The 20,666-nt window shown below is 45.0% G+C and overlaps 3 protein-coding genes across 4 annotated transcripts; all 3 read left to right on the forward strand.

The window, feature by feature from the left end:
- The first annotated feature begins 7,199 nt into the window (after nucleotides 1-7,199).
- On the forward strand, nucleotides 7,200-11,678 carry klhdc4 (kelch domain containing 4). The gene is made up of 12 exons (XM_084672180.1): nucleotides 7,200-7,406; nucleotides 7,539-7,630; nucleotides 7,728-7,806; nucleotides 8,206-8,304; nucleotides 8,585-8,721; nucleotides 8,925-9,017; nucleotides 9,223-9,385; nucleotides 9,534-9,612; nucleotides 9,775-9,983; nucleotides 10,172-10,595; nucleotides 10,913-10,987; nucleotides 11,131-11,678. Exons 1-12 carry the CDS (start codon nucleotides 7,308-7,310, stop codon nucleotides 11,301-11,303), a joined length of 1,722 nt encoding a protein of 573 aa, XP_084528306.1. The 5' UTR covers nucleotides 7,200-7,307; the 3' UTR covers nucleotides 11,304-11,678.
- A 202-nt stretch (nucleotides 11,679-11,880) lies between these two features.
- On the forward strand, nucleotides 11,881-16,106 carry LOC146258708 (E3 ubiquitin-protein ligase Hakai). Of its 2 annotated transcripts, none has more exons than XM_084672182.1 (6): nucleotides 11,881-12,187; nucleotides 12,740-12,907; nucleotides 12,982-13,082; nucleotides 13,466-13,549; nucleotides 13,704-13,777; nucleotides 14,685-16,106. In XM_084672182.1, the coding sequence occupies exons 1-6, from the start codon at nucleotides 12,175-12,177 to the stop codon at nucleotides 15,709-15,711; spliced, it is 1,467 nt and encodes a 488-aa protein (XP_084528308.1). In that variant the 5' UTR covers nucleotides 11,881-12,174; the 3' UTR covers nucleotides 15,712-16,106. The 2 variants fall into 2 exon arrangements, with proteins under 2 accessions (XP_084528308.1, XP_084528307.1); XM_084672181.1 differs by having other exon boundaries at nucleotides 11,883-12,187; nucleotides 14,670-16,106.
- A 114-nt stretch (nucleotides 16,107-16,220) lies between these two features.
- Nucleotides 16,221-19,700, forward strand: actr6 (actin related protein 6). Its single transcript, XM_084672183.1, has 11 exons — nucleotides 16,221-16,419; nucleotides 16,551-16,668; nucleotides 16,777-16,845; nucleotides 17,215-17,338; nucleotides 17,483-17,618; nucleotides 17,706-17,762; nucleotides 17,927-18,025; nucleotides 18,316-18,394; nucleotides 18,512-18,683; nucleotides 18,791-18,929; nucleotides 19,301-19,700. The coding sequence occupies exons 1-11, from the start codon at nucleotides 16,352-16,354 to the stop codon at nucleotides 19,428-19,430; spliced, it is 1,191 nt and encodes a 396-aa protein (XP_084528309.1). The 5' UTR covers nucleotides 16,221-16,351; the 3' UTR covers nucleotides 19,431-19,700.
- The last annotated feature ends 966 nt before the right edge of the window (nucleotides 19,701-20,666 follow it).

Here is a 20,666-nt window from a genome sequence, read left to right on the forward strand (position 1 = left end):
AGCCTTTTTTTTTTTTACTATTGTTTTAATCTTACGCAAAATCAGCTCCCTCTCACCCACTCCACGCAAATGATCATGGCTACTCCTTTCAGCACCTTACACGCTGCCTCATGCAGCACTATGTGTGTGTGGCGTGTGTGTGTGCAAATATGTTTCTGAGTACTTGTAGTAACTTGTCTTAACTACTTGCTTGTAGTTGGGGAGCAAGGACGAATATACCTGTCGGGATCAACCAGTGATATATAAGGAGCTGGTTAAAACCCAAACCCCAACAGCTTCTACCCAGCGGTCTGAGACTCACACACAGTTCTCCAGCATCACCGCTAGACGTGAACAGGCCCCTTAAGGTGAAGTTAGGCTATGTTTTTACCCAGTTAGCTACATGGTGAAAAATGAGCTTGCTGCTTTATTTTTTTAATATCTGTAGATAAAGATTTCTACTGTTCATGAGTTGTATTTTTCTAAGTCAATGCAGTGGCCCAATTTCTTTCAAACGGGGTCTATGCGATCTCTATAGACTGAGGAGGTGACACGATTAGTGGTTTTAGACCTGTCAGTAAACGTTGTCACCTTTTATGATTATAGTTACTATGACAACAAATGTGTCAATACAGTATTAGTTATGAGTACTGTACATGCAAATCAACAGAGAGTGTTTGTAGGTTGTACGACTCTTGAGAATATCACACTGTGGTTTTTGTAACAGACAGATAGACAATCCTGCAGGCTGCAGGGGAGAGAACAGTCTCATATATATTTCATGCCCTTAACATAGAGTTGAATTGCTATCATTTATAAGAAGAAGACATTTTTAGTTGTTGGTGTTTGTATGTACTGGTATGTCTGACAGTGGAGGACCTGATCTTCCTAATCCCTGGGGAAGGGACTCATTAGCATCAGTAGAACATCCAGTTAGTTAGCAGAAGGCTACCATGTTTCGGTCATGCCTCGCTAGGAACACTGTGGTCACAGTCACTGTAGGTCACCCTGTAACGAGGTCTGACAAGGACCTCAAGTTCAGGAGTTTGTGTGTGTGTTTGTGTGTGCGGATTAATCTGCCATTTGGCGATTGTCGATACAAAAGAGTAAACTGACTAATATCTGTATCATTAATCAAGTAAATGTTGTTTTACGTGTGAATATGATCTGGTGTGGGTGTGTGTGAGTATAGATGTGCGTCTGTTTATGTTTGTAATTTCCCTTGGTCAAATGATCAGTTGTCGTAGCTTCTGCATCCGCAACAATCAGTTGGGCGTCAGGTGGCAAGGCTAGGCTAGAACAGGACAGGCGGGGCTAGGTTGGGTTAGGCTAGAACAATTTATTCTAGATAAGATGGATTTGGCTAGGACAGTTTAGTTTTGGTTAGGTCAAGATGGCCTATGCTTTGCTAGGCTGTGTTAGGTTAGCTTTGCTTATGTTGGGTTTAGCTTGGCCATTTTGGGTTGGGGGGAGTGGAGGGTGTGTGGTGGAGTAGGGTGGGGAGGGTTATGGGTGGGGGTGTATAATCAGACAGGATGTAGGAGGGTGCCGAGGTCAAGACAAGTTACTGTAAAAGGGGGCGGAGGGTGGGAGGGAGGGGGAGGCGGGAGGGGGAGGGGGGGTACGGAAGGTTAACGAGATTATCAATCCATTGTTATTATTTGTAGTTATTATTGCGTACTGTATTAATGTAAAGCGTCCCTCACAAACTGTCCCAGAATTTTAATCTCTATGTTCCACCGTGGGTTGTCGTGGAGATGGCTTCCCACCACAGACTGCCTGACGTATCAGAGAGCTGCAGCTGAGGCCGTTTTCAGACAACGGTGACACAAGCTGCCTAAATATGGGAAACCTGGAACCAAAGTTCCAACAGATACACAGGCACTGTTCATGAAGTTGTTTAGGACCCTCCATCACCTATTGTGGATGAATACACTTAAGACTGTCTCCCAGTCATTGTCAACATTTCTTCCTATAGTGTTTTGGACTGGACCTTGTGTTTTTTTGGTCATGGTTCTCCAAGGGCGTTTATCTGTGTTTAGATTATCTAACACTCCAACCCATCAAAAGATGGTGACTAATTTTGAATAGGACTGTAGAAGATGTATTTATTTATTGTAGAAACTTGTTAGTCTTCTAATTTTTACAGGGCATTTGTGGAAGTGCTTTACAAATAAATCTCACTTTTTTTTTCCATGTTTGTGTCATATACATTTTTTGCATCCTTAGTTTCTGCTACTCCAGTGACATTTTCCAAAGTGGCCTTAGTCACACAATAGGTGCAAAAGTATGAGGGGACATTAATCAGTACCAGGAAACATGTCTAAATACCAAGGGACATGACTCAATACCAGGGGAGATAACTCAGTACCAGGAAACACTACTCCGCCCCAGAGTAGCAGAAGACCACATGCCCTGGACCCCTGCCCAACTCAACTTTTTTTCCCCACGGCATTAAGCAGCTTAGTTAGGCATTAGGCTGGTGCAGAATTAAGCAAGACACTGGTTGCTGGGGATGTGAGTTTGCTTATCTGGGTTCTGAATCAGGCAAGTCCAAATCATGGATAGAATCTGAGTTCTGATACAGTTGACACCTGAACATGCATGGGATATGGGTTCCAAACCAGGAGAGACATGAACATGCATGGGATATGGGTTCTAAACCAGGATAGACATGAACATGCATGGGATATGGGTTCTAAACCAGGAGAGACATGAACTGAGGGAATCTGTGTTTTGGGTTTGGGGGTTTTAATTTACTTGATTGTCAGGATCATTGCACCACAACATATTTTCTAGAGCAACTTAAACTTACACTCAGAAGATACTGAATCAAGTGATCCAGTGGCCCAACCCTTCAGTAATGGACCTCTTCTTTGGAATCGTGCCTGAGATTAACAGGTTTACCTCCATGCCTAGACAACAACCTGGTTGAGTCAGTTTTTTAAGGCTAAACCACACCTATTAGACGACTTGGCAGAGACTGAAGAATGACTGCACTCAAACCTCCACACTCAGTGTATTTAAATATATGTGTATCGTGTGTCATTTGCCCTCACGTCTGCCTTATCTATCCATCAGTACCCTATTCACCAGTCAATACCTTATCTATCAATCACTGCCTTATGCATCAGTCATACCTTATTTATCAGTCAATACCTTTTCAATATTACCCTCAACTCTTCTCTTTTTGCAGTTTCATGTTGTGATATCTTCTACCTGTAAGAAGAATAAAGATGTTTATTGATGGTTACCTTGCAGGTCTCCTTGTGTGCTTTATTGGTGGATGATCCAGATGATTTCGCAGTGGATGAAAGTTGGTTCATTTGTGGGAAAGTGGACTGACGTGTTGGCATGGTTGCAATCAATGTTATTTACATGGGGCAGGTTTAATATTAAAGTCTCAAGAACAACTGAGTGACACAGCGCTGGCCGGTGGACAGTGAAGGCAGCTGTGATGACTGAGTTGACTTTGATAGTAAGGTTGGTGAGTGGAGGTGGGGACAGTGACAAGGATCAGATCATGAGATATGGATATTTGGGAAAGCAGGATATGAATCAATAAAACCCCACCTGGGAGGAAAACAGAAATCCAATAAGGCCGACAATAAATCAGGCAATTGAGGTTGGCCATTCACACTTAATGTGAAATGTGTTGTTGGGGGTGACAGCAGCACAGCTGGTTCTTTACTGACCAAGTTTGAGTTTCCTGGACTAACAAGACGTACATTTCATCTCAGACATGCCAGTTGCATTAAGTGCAATTATATGCTAATTATGATTTAAATTTGGACAACGTAACCCTAGAAACCTAAACATCGGACACGTAAGACCCAAGAGGAATCCCAGAGTTTGAAAAAAGTCTAACTAAAATAAATAAAACTAACATACAGAAGGAAGAATCTCCAGAATGTGTTGATGATGATAAGCCAAGTGTTTCATGTGCAGGGACAGAGAGTACAAGCTCTAAATCAGCTGTAAAACAGTGATAAGACAGGACACAGAATTGGGCACATTTTATATGGCCCCCCGACAGTCTCATTGTTTCTCAGACCGGTAATATCCCCCCAGAAGGAGCAGGGATGGTCACAAACCTAAATCATGTTGAACACTAACTAGTGTGGCGTTATTGCATTCAGGGAATTGTGGCAAGGCAGTGCAGACCTGGAGCAGCATTCACACCCTCACCAGAGCAGGGAATCCCCAGTCTGTTCAGGTCTACCAAATACAGTAAACTCAAGGAAATGTTGCAAGTAATTATTACATACTGCTCAGCACCAAGCAGGCCAATGAGAATGGTGGGGAAGGAAAGTAACATGGTCACAAGCCACAAGTTGTGAGCACTTGATAACTGTGTGCACATGTGGAGGAGGGAGAGCGCTCTGAACCCAAGCGGAACCTCATAACTTCAATCCAGTGTGAACCTCACAAAAAAACGGGTGCATGTACAACCTCAGAACACATTATAAGAGGGTTAGCAGGAAATCGTTGCTTAACTTCCTGTTTGAGAAGTGGAGTATGTCACCCGATATGATCCAGGCCAATTCCTAGTGGGTAGTGCCAACAGCTGCAGATGCCTGCCTGGTATCACCATGGAAACACCTGACCTTTCATCCCCCTGTCTTCCTACATTGTGCGTGTGCATGATTTGTGGATGTGTATATGGATGTGTGTGAGTCTGTGTATCTGTGTTTGGATGTGGAAATGAACCACTACCTGCCTTGTTTCTGGGCAACGGATGAATCGAAAGCCATTTCCTCAGTTTATCGACGCTATACACCCAAATCTTTAAAACCAAACACAGATTATCTCACTCCATCCCTGTTTAATATCCGCCCTGGGCCTCTAGTCACATCCTCATCAGCATCTTTGGAGAAAGATGTACAAGGCCTGTGTGATCTATTGATTCAGGGTTATTCACACACTGTGTTTAGGACATTTACGCACCCTGTCATTATCTTTCTTTCTTTCTATCTTTCTTTCTTTCTTTCTCTCTCTCTCTCTCTCTCTCTCTCTCTCTCTCTCTCTCTTGTCCTCTTCCTCTCTTTTCTATTTTTCCTCTCTTTTTCTCTCTTTCTTTCTTTCTTTCTTTCTTTCTTTCTTTCTTTCTTTCTCTCTCTCTCTCTCTCTCTCTCTCTCTCTCTCTCTCTCTCTCTCTCTCTCTCTCTCTTTAACTCTCTCTCCATCTCTTTCTTGTTCTTTTGTCATACAACTCAAAAGAAAATGTGCCTCTGTAAACTGAAACAAGAAGGGGTAGAATCCTTGCTGTCTAGCATTATTCATATCAGTATGAAAAAAAAGTGAAACGTGCATGACAATCATCAAATTACAATCAGACCAGTCCCTAGGACGAAATAAACTTGTTGAGCTAAAGCTTTTGAACATTTCTAGTGACCCATAACATGCTCTGATCAGACACTGTGTCTGTGAGAAGGTGCCTGTGTTAGCTTGCAGAGCTGAAGCCGCAGTAGTGGGTGGCGACTGAGAGTAGAAGAGCCCTACAGTCAGGCATGAGAGACTCTCGTGATGAAGAATGTGACTGTTATGACCCCCTCTAGTCAAAGATTTACACAGAACAACACACAGACACTCACACATAAACACACACAGGCATGCACATACACATGCACACACACACACACACTCACTCACCCGGCACAAACACTCCTACAGATATCTTACAATGCTTTCCTCAGAGAGAAAGGTTAGGAATCAGGAGTGAGGAGGGCAGCACAGTCATGTGTTTGGGCTCTTGAGGCAGTGAGAGCACAACTCTGACTTTTATAAATATCAGAAAACGCTCACAGCTAGTCTGGGATCAAGGATGTGGCCTATCATGTTCAAATGCATTCATTCACTTACTTTTCGTGTGTAAATAGCGTCTCTTAAATTTTCAGAGGGATAGAACATTAATTTTGATACTAATACTTTGTGCGCCCCAGCTCTTTTGGAACATGTACCTTATTGTGGCTGATTGCAGTGAAAATGTACAGAATTCACGCACACACACATACACAGATGTCAGGGGTGATGGATGGAAGGTGCAGAGGTCTAATGAGAACATTTCTGCAGCAAGATTCTGATCATTATAATATCCGCCTCGTTTCAGTGTGTGTGTGTTTGTATGTGTGTAGGTGTGTGTGTGTATGTGTGTGAGAGAGAGATAGAGATAGAGAGTGTCCATTCCTATTAAGGGCTTTACTGAGCAGAAACGTACATGGCAAATATGAGTTCCATGGCTTGGGGACACTGTTGTGTTTGACTGGGTTGAAGGTCAGACATTCTCCTTCATGGCCTTTACCTTGGAGTCCTGTCAGCTACGCTTGGACTTACCCTGACCCCGGTGGGGTTCCACCGCTGTGGTCAGTCGGGTGAAGTCGTGAAGGACTGTGAAGTTCAGTCGACATTCAATACAAGACCGTGACACCAGTCAGCTTTACCATGTGAGGTGCAAGACCTCCCTCTGAGGCGAGCGGCTGACACTCATGTCTCCCTGTCACGTCTGACAGGCTCGCTGTTTCACACCGTCCACGACATTGTTATACTTGAACGCTTGTCCTGTTAGACGGGATTAGGATTATGCTTCTTCTTTTAGGAGATGGAGATGATGGTGACCTTTAGAGCCCCCCCCCCCCCCCCCCCCCCCCCCCCCCCCAGACTTCTCAGAACAGCCATGTGAGGTTCCATGTAGGGGGGTAATAAAATGTTGTCATGTCCCTAATGGGTGCCCCCCATCACCAAACCTCTCCCCAGACGTTGCCATGGCTCCTAATTAGAGCGAGGGTGCGACTGCCACACATGCCACCTGACACCTGTCAGAGGATTTCCAGAGAATAGATACTTCCCTCATAAGTTCTCCCCTCTGAGACATTCCACACACCCTGGAGGAATATTGAGTCTGCATGAGTGACGGAGGCCGTTGACCTGAACCACGACTCAAGTCTGGACCAGAGACCTGTGGCTGTAGAGCCCTGCATCCCAAACACTTTTTATCGGCCTATTTCAATCATTAGATATCGAATGTGGACGTTTCTGTATGTCTTCTAACAGCTGTCTGTGAGGAAAAAAAATTAGCGTCACAATTTGGTTTGTTACGACTAAATTAATGGCCTTTCCTTGATTGTTTATAATATTTTGTAAGACACCCTGTCCTAGAGATGGCGCTGTTGTATTTTGTGTGCACGCGAAGACGAACAGGGTTTTCACTGCACGTTGGTTGTTGATACTATGGCAGTGAAAATACATGTGTGGTGCATTTAGCATATTTCCATGTGCTTCTGAATATTGGAAGTTTTAGATAAAAGCGCCTGTAGAACAACGCTGCCAACATGGGCAAAAAGAGCAAAAATGAAAAAAAAGTAAAGGGAGCAGAGAAGACCGCTGCGAAAATGGAAAAGAAAGTTACCAAGAGATCAAAACGAGAGGAGGTAGGGGAGCTAGCTACACCTGTGTTCCACCCTATCTGGTTAAATAGATTACTCGTGTTTATCTGTGATTAAATGACACGCCTGTCTAGGCTGTGTCTCATAAACGTCTCTTCCCTCGCTGCTGACTGACAGGAGGACCTGGAAGCGCTCATAGCTGAGTTTCAGACCCTGGATGCCAAGAAGACCCAGGTGGTAGAGACGTCCTGCCCACCACCCTCTCCCAGGTAACACCTTCTGTCCACCCCTACCTCCAGGTAACAGCCAGCGGTTGTTGTTGTATGAGTTAGGGGCCAGGGTTAACTGTGTGCCCTCCCCCTCCAGGTTGAACTCCTCTCTCTCTGCTCACCCTGATAAGGACGAACTCATTCTGTTTGGAGGAGAGTTCTTCAATGGGAAGAAGGTGGGCCTCGTAAACCATACTTCCTGTCCTGTACCACATACTTCCTTTTCAGTACCACAAACCTATTCCTGTTCTGTACCACAAACATCCTGTCCTATATTACACCTTTCCTCAATAAGGCCAGATGTGTATGCTGTACATCTGTCCTATGCTGCCCTATTATTGCACTATGCTGCCCTACTTTATATATATTTTTGTAAAATGTTATATCATACATATTGTTTAGCTGTTCCGTATTAGACTATTTATTTATACATTGTACTTTTTAGATTAAGATCTGTATATGTTTATTTTATGCACCTTCCTGCCACAGTAAATTATGCGTTTGTGTAAACTTACTGTAAATGAACCACTGACCCCTGGCCTCTTACCCTTCTCCCTCGCTCCCTGTCTCTCTAGACATATCTGTATAATGACCTCTTCTTCTACAACATCAAGAAGAACACCTGGGTGAAGTTAGACATTCCCAACCCTCCGCCTCGACGCTGCGCCCACCAGGTAACCACCCACATCTCTCCCTCCCTCTCTTTCCATCCCACCTCCCCTCTTTTCCCCCTCGTCTCATCCTACAGCTGCTTGCAGTCACGCTTGAGCTGTTTTTACGGTTCTTGTGTGTTCATGGAAGTGATTCTACCGGGGTTCAGTGTTCCTTTTTGAACAGCAGAGGGCAGCCTCTGCCCGAGCACAGCTCAAAGGAGATTGTGGAGTTTGCATAGATACTATAGATACAGACTGTTGTCCCTGCCCCACCCCCACCCCTCCCCTCTCCCTCGACCAGGCGGTGGTGGTCCCTCAAGGAGGGGGGCAGCTGTGGGTGTTCGGGGGGGAGTTTGCCTCTCCGGACGGGGAGCAGTTCTACCACTATAAAGACCTTTGGGTGCTGCACCTGGCCACACACACCTGGGAGCTCATCAAGTGAGTGGACAGGTGACACACACACACACACACACACACACACACAGGTGACACACACACATACATACATTTGGTAGATACACACATACAGGTGATGCATACATGCAGGTGATAAACACACAGGTGACTTATAGATTGACTGAGTGATGGAGCCGTGCGTGTGTGTTTTTGTTTGTTTGTGTGTGTGTGTGTGTGTGTCCCAGGGCTCCAGGAGCTCCAACAGGGAGGAGTGGTCACAGGATGGTCCTCAGTAAGAGACAGCTGCTGGTCTTTGGAGGATTCCACGAGAGTGCCAGGTGAGGACTTGTGTACACAGGACTGCTTCACATACATACCAGGCTTATAAACTGTATTTCTATGTGTTTATACAAGTTTATACCTGACTCCCCCCTCTTCTCTTCCCCTCCTATTCCTCCTCTTCCCCCGCACTCCTCCTCCGGTCCCCTCCTTCTCCTCATCGTCCCCCCTCCTCATCACTCACCTCCTCTTCCTCTTCTCCAGGGACTTCATCTACTACAACGATGTCTACTCCTTCAGCCTGGACTCCTTCACCTGGTCCCGCCTCGCGCCCTCAGGCTCCGCCCCCTCCCCGCGCTCCGCCTGCCAGATGACCTCCACCCCCGACGGCTCCGGCGTCATCATCTACGGGGGGTACTCTAAAGTGGTGTGTTTTTTTTAAAAGTGGGCTTTTATTGTGCAGGGCTTTTATCCATGTAGGTGGGGGGATTCATTGTGTGCGTGTGTGTAAGCCTTTTCCTTTTTTCTGCCTGTATTGTTGTAATACCGCTTTCACTGGTGTGTGTGTGTTACAGAGGGCTAAGAAGGACGTTGACAAGGGCACCATCCACTCTGACATGTTTCTGCTGAAAAGAGAGGGCAAGGAGGACGAAGGTACTAGCACCCACTCGTCCTGCACGCACACATACACACACACACACACACACATACTCTTCTCCTCCACACACATACACATCACTGTGTGTATACTTCTTTCACCCTTCTCTCGCTCCACCTCCTTCTCCATGTCCATCCTGCCACCCACCCCCCCCTCAGAGAAGTGGTCTTGGTCCAGGGTGAACCCCTCTGGCTCCAAGCCACCCCCCAGGTCAGGATTCTCCCTGGCGGTGGGTCTGGGAGGGCGGGCAGTACTGTTTGGGGGCGTGTGCGACGAGGAGGAGGAGGAGACGCTGGAAGGAGACTTCTATAACGACCTCTACCTGTACGACATCAACAAGAACCGCTGGTTCCCTGCTCAGCTCAAGGTACCAGCTCATCTGCAGCCTCGTCACCTCCAGGCTAACATGCTAACACGTGGACTTTCTGTCGTGTAGGTGTACACACGTCACCGAAGGGCTTTCCTTTTTTTACCCGTCTATCTTTATCCCTGCCTGCCTCCCTGTCTGTCTATAACTCTTCCTGCCTGTATGTGTCTCTGCTTCTCTGTCTTCAGGGAGGGAAGTCAGAGAAGAAGAAACGTCGTCGGGGGAAGAAAGGCGGGGCTGAGGGGGCGGGCCCAGACGATGGGGCGGGGCCAGACGAGGGATCTTCAGCTCAAGGGCCGGTGGAGGTCGTCAAGGAGATCGTCACGGAGGACGGGACGGTGATGACCATCAAAGAGGTGATCCCTGGGACACGGATGGAGGAAGCGAGCGAAGAAGAAGAAGAGGAGGATGATGATGATGAGGAAGGTGCAACAGCAGCGTTGGTGGAGCCGTGCTCCCGGTCCAGTGCCATGGCAACAGTGAAGTATGGGAAGCTGTACCTGTACGGAGGGATGTTTGAGGTGGGAGATCGACAGTTCACCCTGAACGACCTCTACTGTCTGGACATGCACAAGATGGAGCAGTGGGAGGTTCTCGTCCACATGGACCCCAGTGAGTCGAGTACCTGCCTGCAATCACAGGCTTTACACAATCTGACCTTGTGATCACTGACCTGACCCAGAAATCATAGACCTGACTCTGAAATCTCAGACCCTGAAATCACTGACCTGACTCTGTAATTACAGACCCTGAAATCACTGTCCTGAAATCACTGACCTGACCTTGAAATCACTGCCCTGACCTTGAAATCCCTGACCGTAGGAATAATAGATCCTGGAATCACTGACCTGTCTGACCATGGTAGTGAGCTTCAAGGCTTGGTTTAATCAAGTTAATCTGACCCACAATACACCTCTCTTCCCCTGCAGAGACTCAGGAGTGGCTGGATGAGTCTGGGTCGGAGGAGGAAGACGAGGAAGAGGAGGATGAAGATGAGGAAGATGGTAAGCTGTCTACTTGTGTCGGTTTACTGCGTGTGTCTCAGAGATCACCTGCCGACTGCACCAAATGTGTGTGTGCATCCGTGAATGTCTTTGTGTGTGTGTCTCTATCGCTCTAATAGGCTGTGTGTATGTGTGTGTTCCAGAGGAGGACCATCCCCCTGTGCAGACGGCAGAATCCCTGTCAGAGTACCAGACCCGGACAGAGCAATATTGGTTGGATCTGGCCCGGACTAACATGGGCCAAGAGGCCAAAGACAACAAGGTCCACAAAGTGGCCCTCGCCATGGCAAAAGTATTCTATGAGGACCAGCAGTGAGAATGTATATGTGTGTGTGTGTGTGTGTGTGCATGTATGGGATTATGAGTGTGTGTATTTTGTGCAAGTGTATAAATACAGCAGTGTATGTGAACATGTGGATACAGTGATATATATGAAAATTAAACGGTTTAGGATTCATTACTATATTTCTTCTCAGCCTTATCCATATCCTCTTCCTCTGTGTGTTGGTTTAAAACCCCAGTCACTCGGGGTAATGTCAGCACTACTGATGTTTATGGGATTGTTTGTAGTTTCATAACTTCAGAGGAAATGTAAAGAACCTGTCATTATTCTTTCATTTTTGGATGACTCCCCAATGTTTTACAACTATATTTTGCAAGCATGGTTTCTCATTAAACATCTTTAAACACCTGATTTCCACTAATCCTTGCTGTTTAAGGGCGGTTAACTGGTGAAAGTTCTGGATCAAGTAGTGGCCCTCACACTACCTTGGTGTCCTGCTGCATTTTAGTAGTTTATATGGCTCCCTTACTTTCATTGGAGACCTGGACCAGCGGAATAATCCATGCAAATCTAGAAGCAAATGTATTGTGTGGAGAGACACAAGGATTTTTTTGTGTGTATATGTTGTTTGAGTACCAAACTCGTCGTCACACAGTCGTATTCAAATTAACCACCCGCTCCTACTGCTAAGATTCCCATTCTGTTTTCCAATATGTATAGGAAAACCGCTCAAAAAGATTTTCTTCGGCCATTCGTTTTGGTGTGGAAGTCATCTTCTTTAAATAGATTGGGGCATTGGGTTTTTGGAAGGCTTGGATCACAATGTGACGACAGACTTATGTATATTTGGTGTACACTCCCACCTGTCACTGTCTGACTGAACGATACACATTTACCCATCACCATGGACCAAAGTGGTAGGGCTCTCACTTATGTGCATTTTTACGTAGCTTTTTGTTTTCAAAAATAGTTTGTTATTTCCATAATGTAAACCGAATGCTTAATTCTCACCTGCTGTGCTGTGCTGTTTATCAGCTGTGAATGATACTAGAATTGAACGCAAGCATGACGTTTAGGTTGCGGCCTTGCCTGCTGCTAGCTAAATACCTCGATTAAAACGTAGCTATTTAGGTTGTGAGAAGGATGTAATAATATATGTAGCTAACAATTATTGAATAAAAACTTAACAATAGCTTGTGAGTATTATGGCTAGCTTCCACCTTTGTTATGTTATGTTTAGCTTGAAGCTAGGTTGTTAGCTATCTAAACAGCAGCAGCAGCGTCAGCTGCTTTACCACAGTTAGCTGAGTATCAAGTTGGCAAACTACCTGCTACAGGAAGCTACTATAGCTAATCACAGAATGATCAAGTGCACAACACTACACCGAAATATATAGAAATAATAAAAAAAGACGATACAGCCAACATAGTGTAGGCTATCAAAAATAATGACAGCTTTTTCTTCACAGACAATGACATGCAAGGCACTGATGGTCCAGGGATTCTTGGGGGTCCGGATGTCCGGAGACGGATCCCTATCAAGCTGATATCGAAACAAACTGTCCGGAGCAAGCCTGTCACCCGCTCCCAGAGACCTGCCAGCCGGTTACCCTCCAAAATCCAGCCTGGAGAGGATGGTAAACAAACACTTTTAGTTCTAAAATGTACCATTATAAAGCTTAAAAACAGTGAACAACAGCCTATTTTCTAGATGAGTTTGCCTTCAAGCTGGAAGAGAGGTTTGAGTGCAAGTCCGGAGATGCTTTTGGGAGCCAGAGGCGGTTTCCCCAGCCTATGTTCTGGGACTACAAGGTAATACTCTTCTCAATCTGACCCTGCCAGTGCTTCTAAGGTCCAACCCTCGGTATAAACACTGCCTACCTGCACCATAGAATAGATAGCTTTGTGGTGGTGTAGCAGGGTAAAGCAGTGTTGAGAGAATGTGGTCATGTGTTATGAAATTAGAGAAACTATTAAAAGATAAATACCGCTTGTCAATAGAGCCTAGTCAAAGATTGAAGTTTTAAATACTTCCTTTGTACCCTACTATACTCTTAATGTCCTGTAAAACCTCACACAAAGCCCTATACTTTGTCTTTCTAACCCATTAATTGAAATTATTTAGCATGCTGTGCATTTTTCATGCATTCTATTTTCCAAATATATTCCAAACAGTTTGACTTGTTTCCATGCAGCTCAATCTACTTGGTGAGAAGGATGACACACCAGTACATTTCTGCGACAAGTGTGGCCTACCTATAAAAGTCTATGGACGCATGGTGAGAAATGGTCCATGTGGATGTCATATCACATACTTATACTAGTAATAATTACACATACATTACTTTAAAACCAAATGATAGAGGCCAATTGTTCAATGTAACTAAATAATAAATCTTGCAATGAGATATATCTCTTAACACCCTGCTCCAGATTCCATGCAAGCATGTATTTTGCCACGACTGTGCTGTGCTCCACGAGAAGAAGATGGACAAAATGTGCCCAGGGTAAATAAAACCTTTTTTCTACATTTCTATGAATACCGGATAAGTAGTCTTCCAAGTAGCTGCTTCTATCAGCCTAGTGTAGGGGGGTAAATATTGTCCAAACAACCAAAACGAATTCCCCTATGGTTTAAAGGAAGATGGGAAACTGAACAGTGTATTAGCATGAACCAAATAATGCCAATACCAATAGTATTCCAGGTATTTGACTCTATGAGTTAAATCAGAGCAAGAATGGTCAAAGTACGGTTAAATGAAATACGCATTTAATAACTTTGCAAATGAATGAAATCAATTACAAGGCAAACATGTTACAATATGAAAGCTTTCAATCTTACCTCATCTACCATGATCATTGTAAATCAGAGATAAAGCAAGAGGTGAGCAAGGAGTAGGACAGTAGGACAAGGGAGAACTGAGGAGAAGGTCTCAGGAGACGAAGAATCCAAAGAACAATGCATTACAATTCCCTTTATACACGAGAACAACCAATCAGACCACATCTTGAATGGGGTGTGAGAGCCATCAAGTTGAGACCGTCCAGAAACTCCAGACTTTAGCATATGAGAGGTGGGGGCAGGTTTGACACCCAGCCTTACACTAGTATATGTCATATCGTTGCTTACAATCTGTATTTTGAAGTAAATTAAATGGCCTTATTTCCTATCAACTGCAGTTGATAGTTAATGCTTTTTTTTGTCCGCTTGTCTTTCAAATCAAGCTGTACATGCAGTAGCAACCGGAGTTGGGTCAGTCCTAAACATTTGTGTGTGTGCGCGCCCCTGCCTGTGTGGGTGTGCACCTTTGGTCTATGGACTACAGTATGCGTTTCCTATTGTTGATGCATTGTGTATGTTCCCGGCTCCACTACCTTTTCTAAACCCCTGAAGCTTAGTCTGACCCTGTACAGCTGCACAGACACGGTCCAGCGCATTGAGCAGTGCCTGCGAGGCTCCCTCTACATGTGCAGCATCGTCCAGGGCTGCAAGCGCACCTACCTGTCCCAGAGGGACCTGCAGGCCCACATCAACCATCGCCACATGAAAGCAGCCAAGTCTGGAGGAGGAGGAGGGGGGCACCCCAGGCCAGAGTCGTTGCACCCACCCCCAGCGTCCTCCGACCCTCAGGACCGCTTTCGCTTGCTCCCGCCCCCGCACCTGGCCAAGCCGCACCCCCTCATCCCCCCTCCGCTGCAGGGCCACGATCCTTTTGGCCAGCCTCCTCCCGTGTCGCCTTCCACCCCGTCCTCCTCTGAGCTGGGCCCTGGCGGCCCCCCGCGACCCCCGCTAGGCCAAGAGACCTTCCGCATCTCCACAGTGACCACGCGCAAGCATAGCAACCTCATCACCGTGCCCATCCAGGACGACTCTGGGAGCCCCGCCCCTTCACGTGAGCCCCTCCCCCAGCAAGCTCAAGGATTGCCCCCTCCCCACCATCACCAAGGAGACTACCCCAGCCAGCCACACCCCCACCACATGATGGCCCCGCCTCAGCCTCAGCACTATGGCCCGCCCCCTCCGCCCCCTCCTCCTCTAAGCCACCCCATGCAGCACCCCTCCCAAGGCTCTGGGACTCCACATATGGTCTACAGTCAGGCCCCACCAATGACATCGGGCCCCCCACCCCTCACCCCGCCCCCGGGCCACATCATGAACCAGATGCCACCCTTCATGAACCATCCACCCCCCCCAGGTCCATTGCCACAGCATGGGGGGCCCCCTCCTGTCAACGGCCCCCCTCCACACCACTACAACCCCAGCTCCATGCAACAGGACCAGGGCACTCTCAGCCCACCCTTTAACCAACCAGGAGGACTGAGTCCAGGCATGTGGCCGGCCCCCAGGGGCCCGCCTCGCATGCAGGGACCCCCACCCCAGGGCCAGATGCCCGGCCCCCACCACCAAGACCAGTCTCGCTACAGGCCATATTACCAGTAACCAAACCAATGTTGGTCGCTTTACAATAATGATTACTAACATACTTTATTAGGGGTTAACAAATCTAGCTTGTTCAGTTGGCAACTTGAATTTGTGTGCGGTCATTTGTGGTAGTTTAGCATTGCCAAAGACTTGCAATTGCAAATGTTTTGCACCTTAGTGTACAAAAGGTACCCTTCATGAATTGAGCAATGGATGAATAATGTGAATACAAATGTGTTTCAACCCCATATTATTTTGTCTTAAGAGCATTGTGATTTGGCTGAATTACAGTATTTTGTTGGTGAAACCATAATGCTGTGTAACAGCATGTGAAATACAAAGAGCTCCATTATATTGATCGAAGTCACTATGTAAATTCAATATAAATATTTTTATAATAAAATTAAAGTCAACCCCGTTGTCATGTATTTATGGTGGAAATGGCTTGCTTTTGTAAGACTAGGACCTAACGGGACGACCTGTGTTTCACTTAGACTGATTTATTTCGAAGGACTTCAATTGTGGCATTTGATTGGTTTAGAAGGAGGCGCAGACAAACGCTTCATTTGCAATTGTGCCAAGCTACTTGCATGAGGGAATAAAATACAGCACCTTTAAATAGTCGTCAGATAAACGATTCAAATATATTCAGTACAGTATGACCACGTTAATTCTTGACAATGGAGCTTATACCGCTAAGATTGGATATAGTCACGAAAAAATCAGGTAAATGTCATCTAGCTTGCTAGCTAACGCGTTAGCTAGCTAGCTACGCTCCATCACTCGCCAACACATATATTACAAATAATTATTTAAAAACAAAAGGCTGATGTATTTTCTTTTTACTTTAATGACAGCGTCATCCCAAATTGTCAGTTCCGCTCCAAGACATCCAGACTGAAGACTTTTACTGCCAACCAACTGGATGAAATAAAGGACCCGTCGGGACTTTTCTACATTCTACCTTTCCAGAAAGTAAGCTAAGCATCTTAACATCACCTGTCCCACAATAATTCAGGCTGCTGTTTCTAATATAAAAGTGTTTTGGCATAAGGATGAATGAACGATATTTGTCAATTATAGGGTTACCTCGTCAACTGGGATGTCCAGAGAAAAGTATGGGACCATCTATTCGGAAAAGAAATGTTCAAGGTGGTAATTCTCTTTTCAAAACAGTGCATAGTGGGAACTGGGAAATGTCTATCCCATTCAATCATAGTCGAGGACGTGTAAACTAACATTTTAAACGTATTCGACGTTTTTTTTTTTCTTCATAACAAATGTATTGGTACTTACAAGACCTAACTAAAATGGGTTCAACATAAGCATTAATATCTTCAACTGGAATTTCTACATGTATAAAAGCACCTATTAAAAAGTCCTGAAAGAATAATTACGGTTCCAAACAGCACCCAACATTCTAACAGCTTTGCTTTCTCACTGTTGAAGACTTTACCTTTATTGCTATTGCCAGGTGGGAATGGGCTACCTTACTTATTGTAAACACCTGTTCTGTTTCAGGTGGACTTTGCAGATACCAGTATAGTGATCACAGAGCCCTACTTCAACTTTACCTCTATCCAGGAATCTATGAACGAGATCCTATTTGAGGAGTACCAGTTCCAAGCAGCACTGAGAATCAACGGTAAATAGTTTTGAGTAAAGTGACACTGGAGCTCTGCAATGGCTTCATGTATTTTCAAAATTAGCATCATCGTTTACTATTGTTTTGAAGGTCCAAACGTTGTATGAAGCAGATGTTTGATCCGGCTTGTTCTGTGTGTTCCAGCGGGGTCTCTGAGCGCGCACCACTACTTCCAGCAGAACAGCCCGGAGCTGTGCTGCATCGTGGTAGACAGTGGCTTCTCCTTCACACACATCGTCCCTTACTGCCGGGGGAAGAAAATGAAGCACGGAATATGCCGGTTTGTCACCACACTTTAAAAAGAACGACGTGGTTTCTAAGAGGATGGTGCTCGATAACAGTTTCATTTTGTGTTTTTGGTTCTTAGGATCAACGTAGGAGGAAAGCTACTGACAAATCATTTAAAGGAAATCATCTCATATAGGTGAGTGTGTTACTTTAATTCTACATGAACTGTAGGATGTGCAGTAGGTTCCCTGCGTTGGAATGTCAGTATTGAGTTAAGTACACATACTTAATAAGATGCAATTTCCAGTACTTGTTGTACTACTTGTTGATGTGAGTGAAGTCAAATTTGCTTCCTCACAGACAGCTTCATGTCATGGACGAGACACATGTTCTTAACCAAGTGAAAGAGGATGTGTGCTATGTATCCCAGGACTTCTACAAAGACATGGAGATAGCCCAGTAAGTACTAGATTCTTACTGTATTGGGGTCTCTCCTTGTATCATCTAATCTGGACACTACCCAGATTTGTGATAGTTGACATGTTATCGTTGTTTCTGGTTAAAATACAAACCGTTCCTCGGCACTAAGCACTGAAAATCGGTTAGAAAAGTGCACTCGGGCTCCTTGATTATCTGCTGTACGTACTGTATGCACTATATACACTATTTGTACACCACTTTGGATAAGTGCTTTATGAAAGAAATGTGACAGAAGAATTATCGAGGTTGATGTTCCCTGTGTTTACCAGGTTGAAAGGGGAGGACAACACTGTGATGAGAGACTACGTGCTACCAGACTTCAGCTCCATTAAAAAGGGCTTTTGCAAGGCAAGGACACACCTTCACTTATAAGCCCGCCCCTGCACTCTCCTCTTTCCACTGTCGCCCGTCAGTCAAACGGCTGCTGGTGTTTACCATCTGGGATGCCTTTCTGCCGTTTTCCAGCCTAGAGAAGAGATGAACTTCACAGGCAAGTATAAGACGGGGGAGCAGATCCTGCGCTTGTCCAACGAGCGCTTTGCTGTGCCCGAGATGCTCCTCCACCCCTCGGACATCGGCATCCAGGAGATGGGCATCCCCGAAGCTCTGGTCAACTCCATCAACAACCTGCCCGAAGGTGGGGGAGAGAGAGGGAAAGGGAGGGAGGGAGAGAGATAGAAAGCAATGACTGTGATCTCAGTGCGCTCCAGTGAGCTCCTGTTCTTCTCCCGTTGTGCTTGTCAGAGATGCAGCCTCATTTCTATAAGAACATCATCCTGACGGGAGGCAACACGCTGTTCCCGGGGTTCAGGGACCGGGTGTACCAGGAGGTCCGCTCGCTGGCCCCCGCAGACTTCCACGTGTCTGTGGTTCAGCCCCCAAAGTGAGTATGACTGCAGACTGTGTGATGGCAGAGGATGGACATGCCATAACCTTATGGACATGCCATAACCTTATGGCATGTCCACAGTTCACAACACAGACAGACATAATGAAAGTACTCAATGTTCCCATCATCACTTAACCACTAACTAAAACAAAGAGCCAAGAGCAGAAGAAAAAATATATATATATACTGTGGTATGAAGATAATTAGAGAAGTCACTAGGCACTTCAGTACTAACTCGCTATGTTTTCCTAAATATGTTATATCATCCTAGTCTCATTATAGTCTGTAACTATCATTAAAAAAACAATGTCACTGACACAAATGAATTGCCGCAGATTAGTAATGATCTTTGTTTTCTTACCCAGTCCAATATCTTACCCGTGGGAAGGAGGAAAGATTTTAGCGGACAACCCTGACTTTGACGAGATGGTGGTCACGCGAGACGAGTATGAGGAGAATGGACATTTCATCTGCGAAGAAAAATTTGATATCTAATGAACTTTAATACATTTTGGTTAAACAGTACACACTACAGGTACTCACTTGAGGTCTGAACTGTTAGTATGTACTAAGACAAAAGAAACTCTACAATGAAACTATTTACTATTCCACTCCTCAGTTTGCTGGCAAACTAGGAGGGTGCAGGACGATTACAAAATGACACAAAGAACAGTCCATGCCTCACCCATGAAATGCATTTACATTAAGTGTAAAAAAATAGTTTGATTGTCTGTGAAATAAATTTGGGCTCACTTTTGTTACAAATAGTATATGCATGTTTACCTTCTGAAGCAATGAGCAAATGCTTGATTCAATTCCAAATGTTAACATAATTATGTTCACCAATACCAGTCTTTTTGGATAGAGCCTCTTCGGTGCACATTTCTGGAAGGGAAGTTTTGAAAGTGCGCTAGTGAAAACACCTCCAATCAGTGGTACTTAATTGAATGTGCAATAAGAGACTACTACTGCCCACTACTGCCCTCCTTCCACCTAGAGTCTGTTGCATGTGCCTCACAAAAATATGTAAACATCTGCTGAATACATAACACCGGCATATGTATTTACATAGTGTTGCACAAGATGTGTCTTTGGTATGTTTAGAAATGAATTAAATGTGGTGTAGAGCTTTTTCTTATAGATTTTTTTTTAAAGCTTTTTTCTTTGTAGACCATGCTCTGTACTACACTCTACTATAATGATTCATCCCTGGACACAAAGTTACAGCTGACAACTTCATGAAAATGTATTTGTCATATCTGCTGCAAGGAATGCTGCCGTTCATTAGAAAAGGGTAGAAAATGATGTGGCTGTGATGCTGACGCATTTTCACAGTCAGATTTAATTTCAGTGCCCTTTGCCTTTCATGACACTATTCAACGTCTCAGAAGCACAATGGAATAATGAGCCACTGTATATTGGTCTGGGAAAATTACTGTTGAGGTAGATCTATAAATGGAGGACAGAAAAGGCAAAAATCGGTTTTGACATAATAAATTGCTACTGGAAACAAGTTTCGACTTTAGAAGTCTATGCAAAGACCTTGTTGAAGTTGAAATCTAAATGAATCATTCTTCTTGTGTGTAGACTTAGTTCAAATTAAGTCACTGAATGGATGTATATAGGATTACAGCTGCTATGCAGTCTTATCCATTTGGCCCTTTCTCTTTCGTTTGAATCATATGAATAATTGAGTCGTACTGCTGTCTCCATTTGTTCAGCAGCAGCAGC

Source organism: Hypomesus nipponensis, chromosome 14, assembly GCF_054491055.1.
Source record: "Hypomesus nipponensis isolate SF chromosome 14, ASM5449105v1, whole genome shotgun sequence".
In the NCBI taxonomy this organism is placed as follows: Eukaryota; Metazoa; Chordata; class Actinopteri; order Osmeriformes; family Osmeridae; genus Hypomesus; species Hypomesus nipponensis.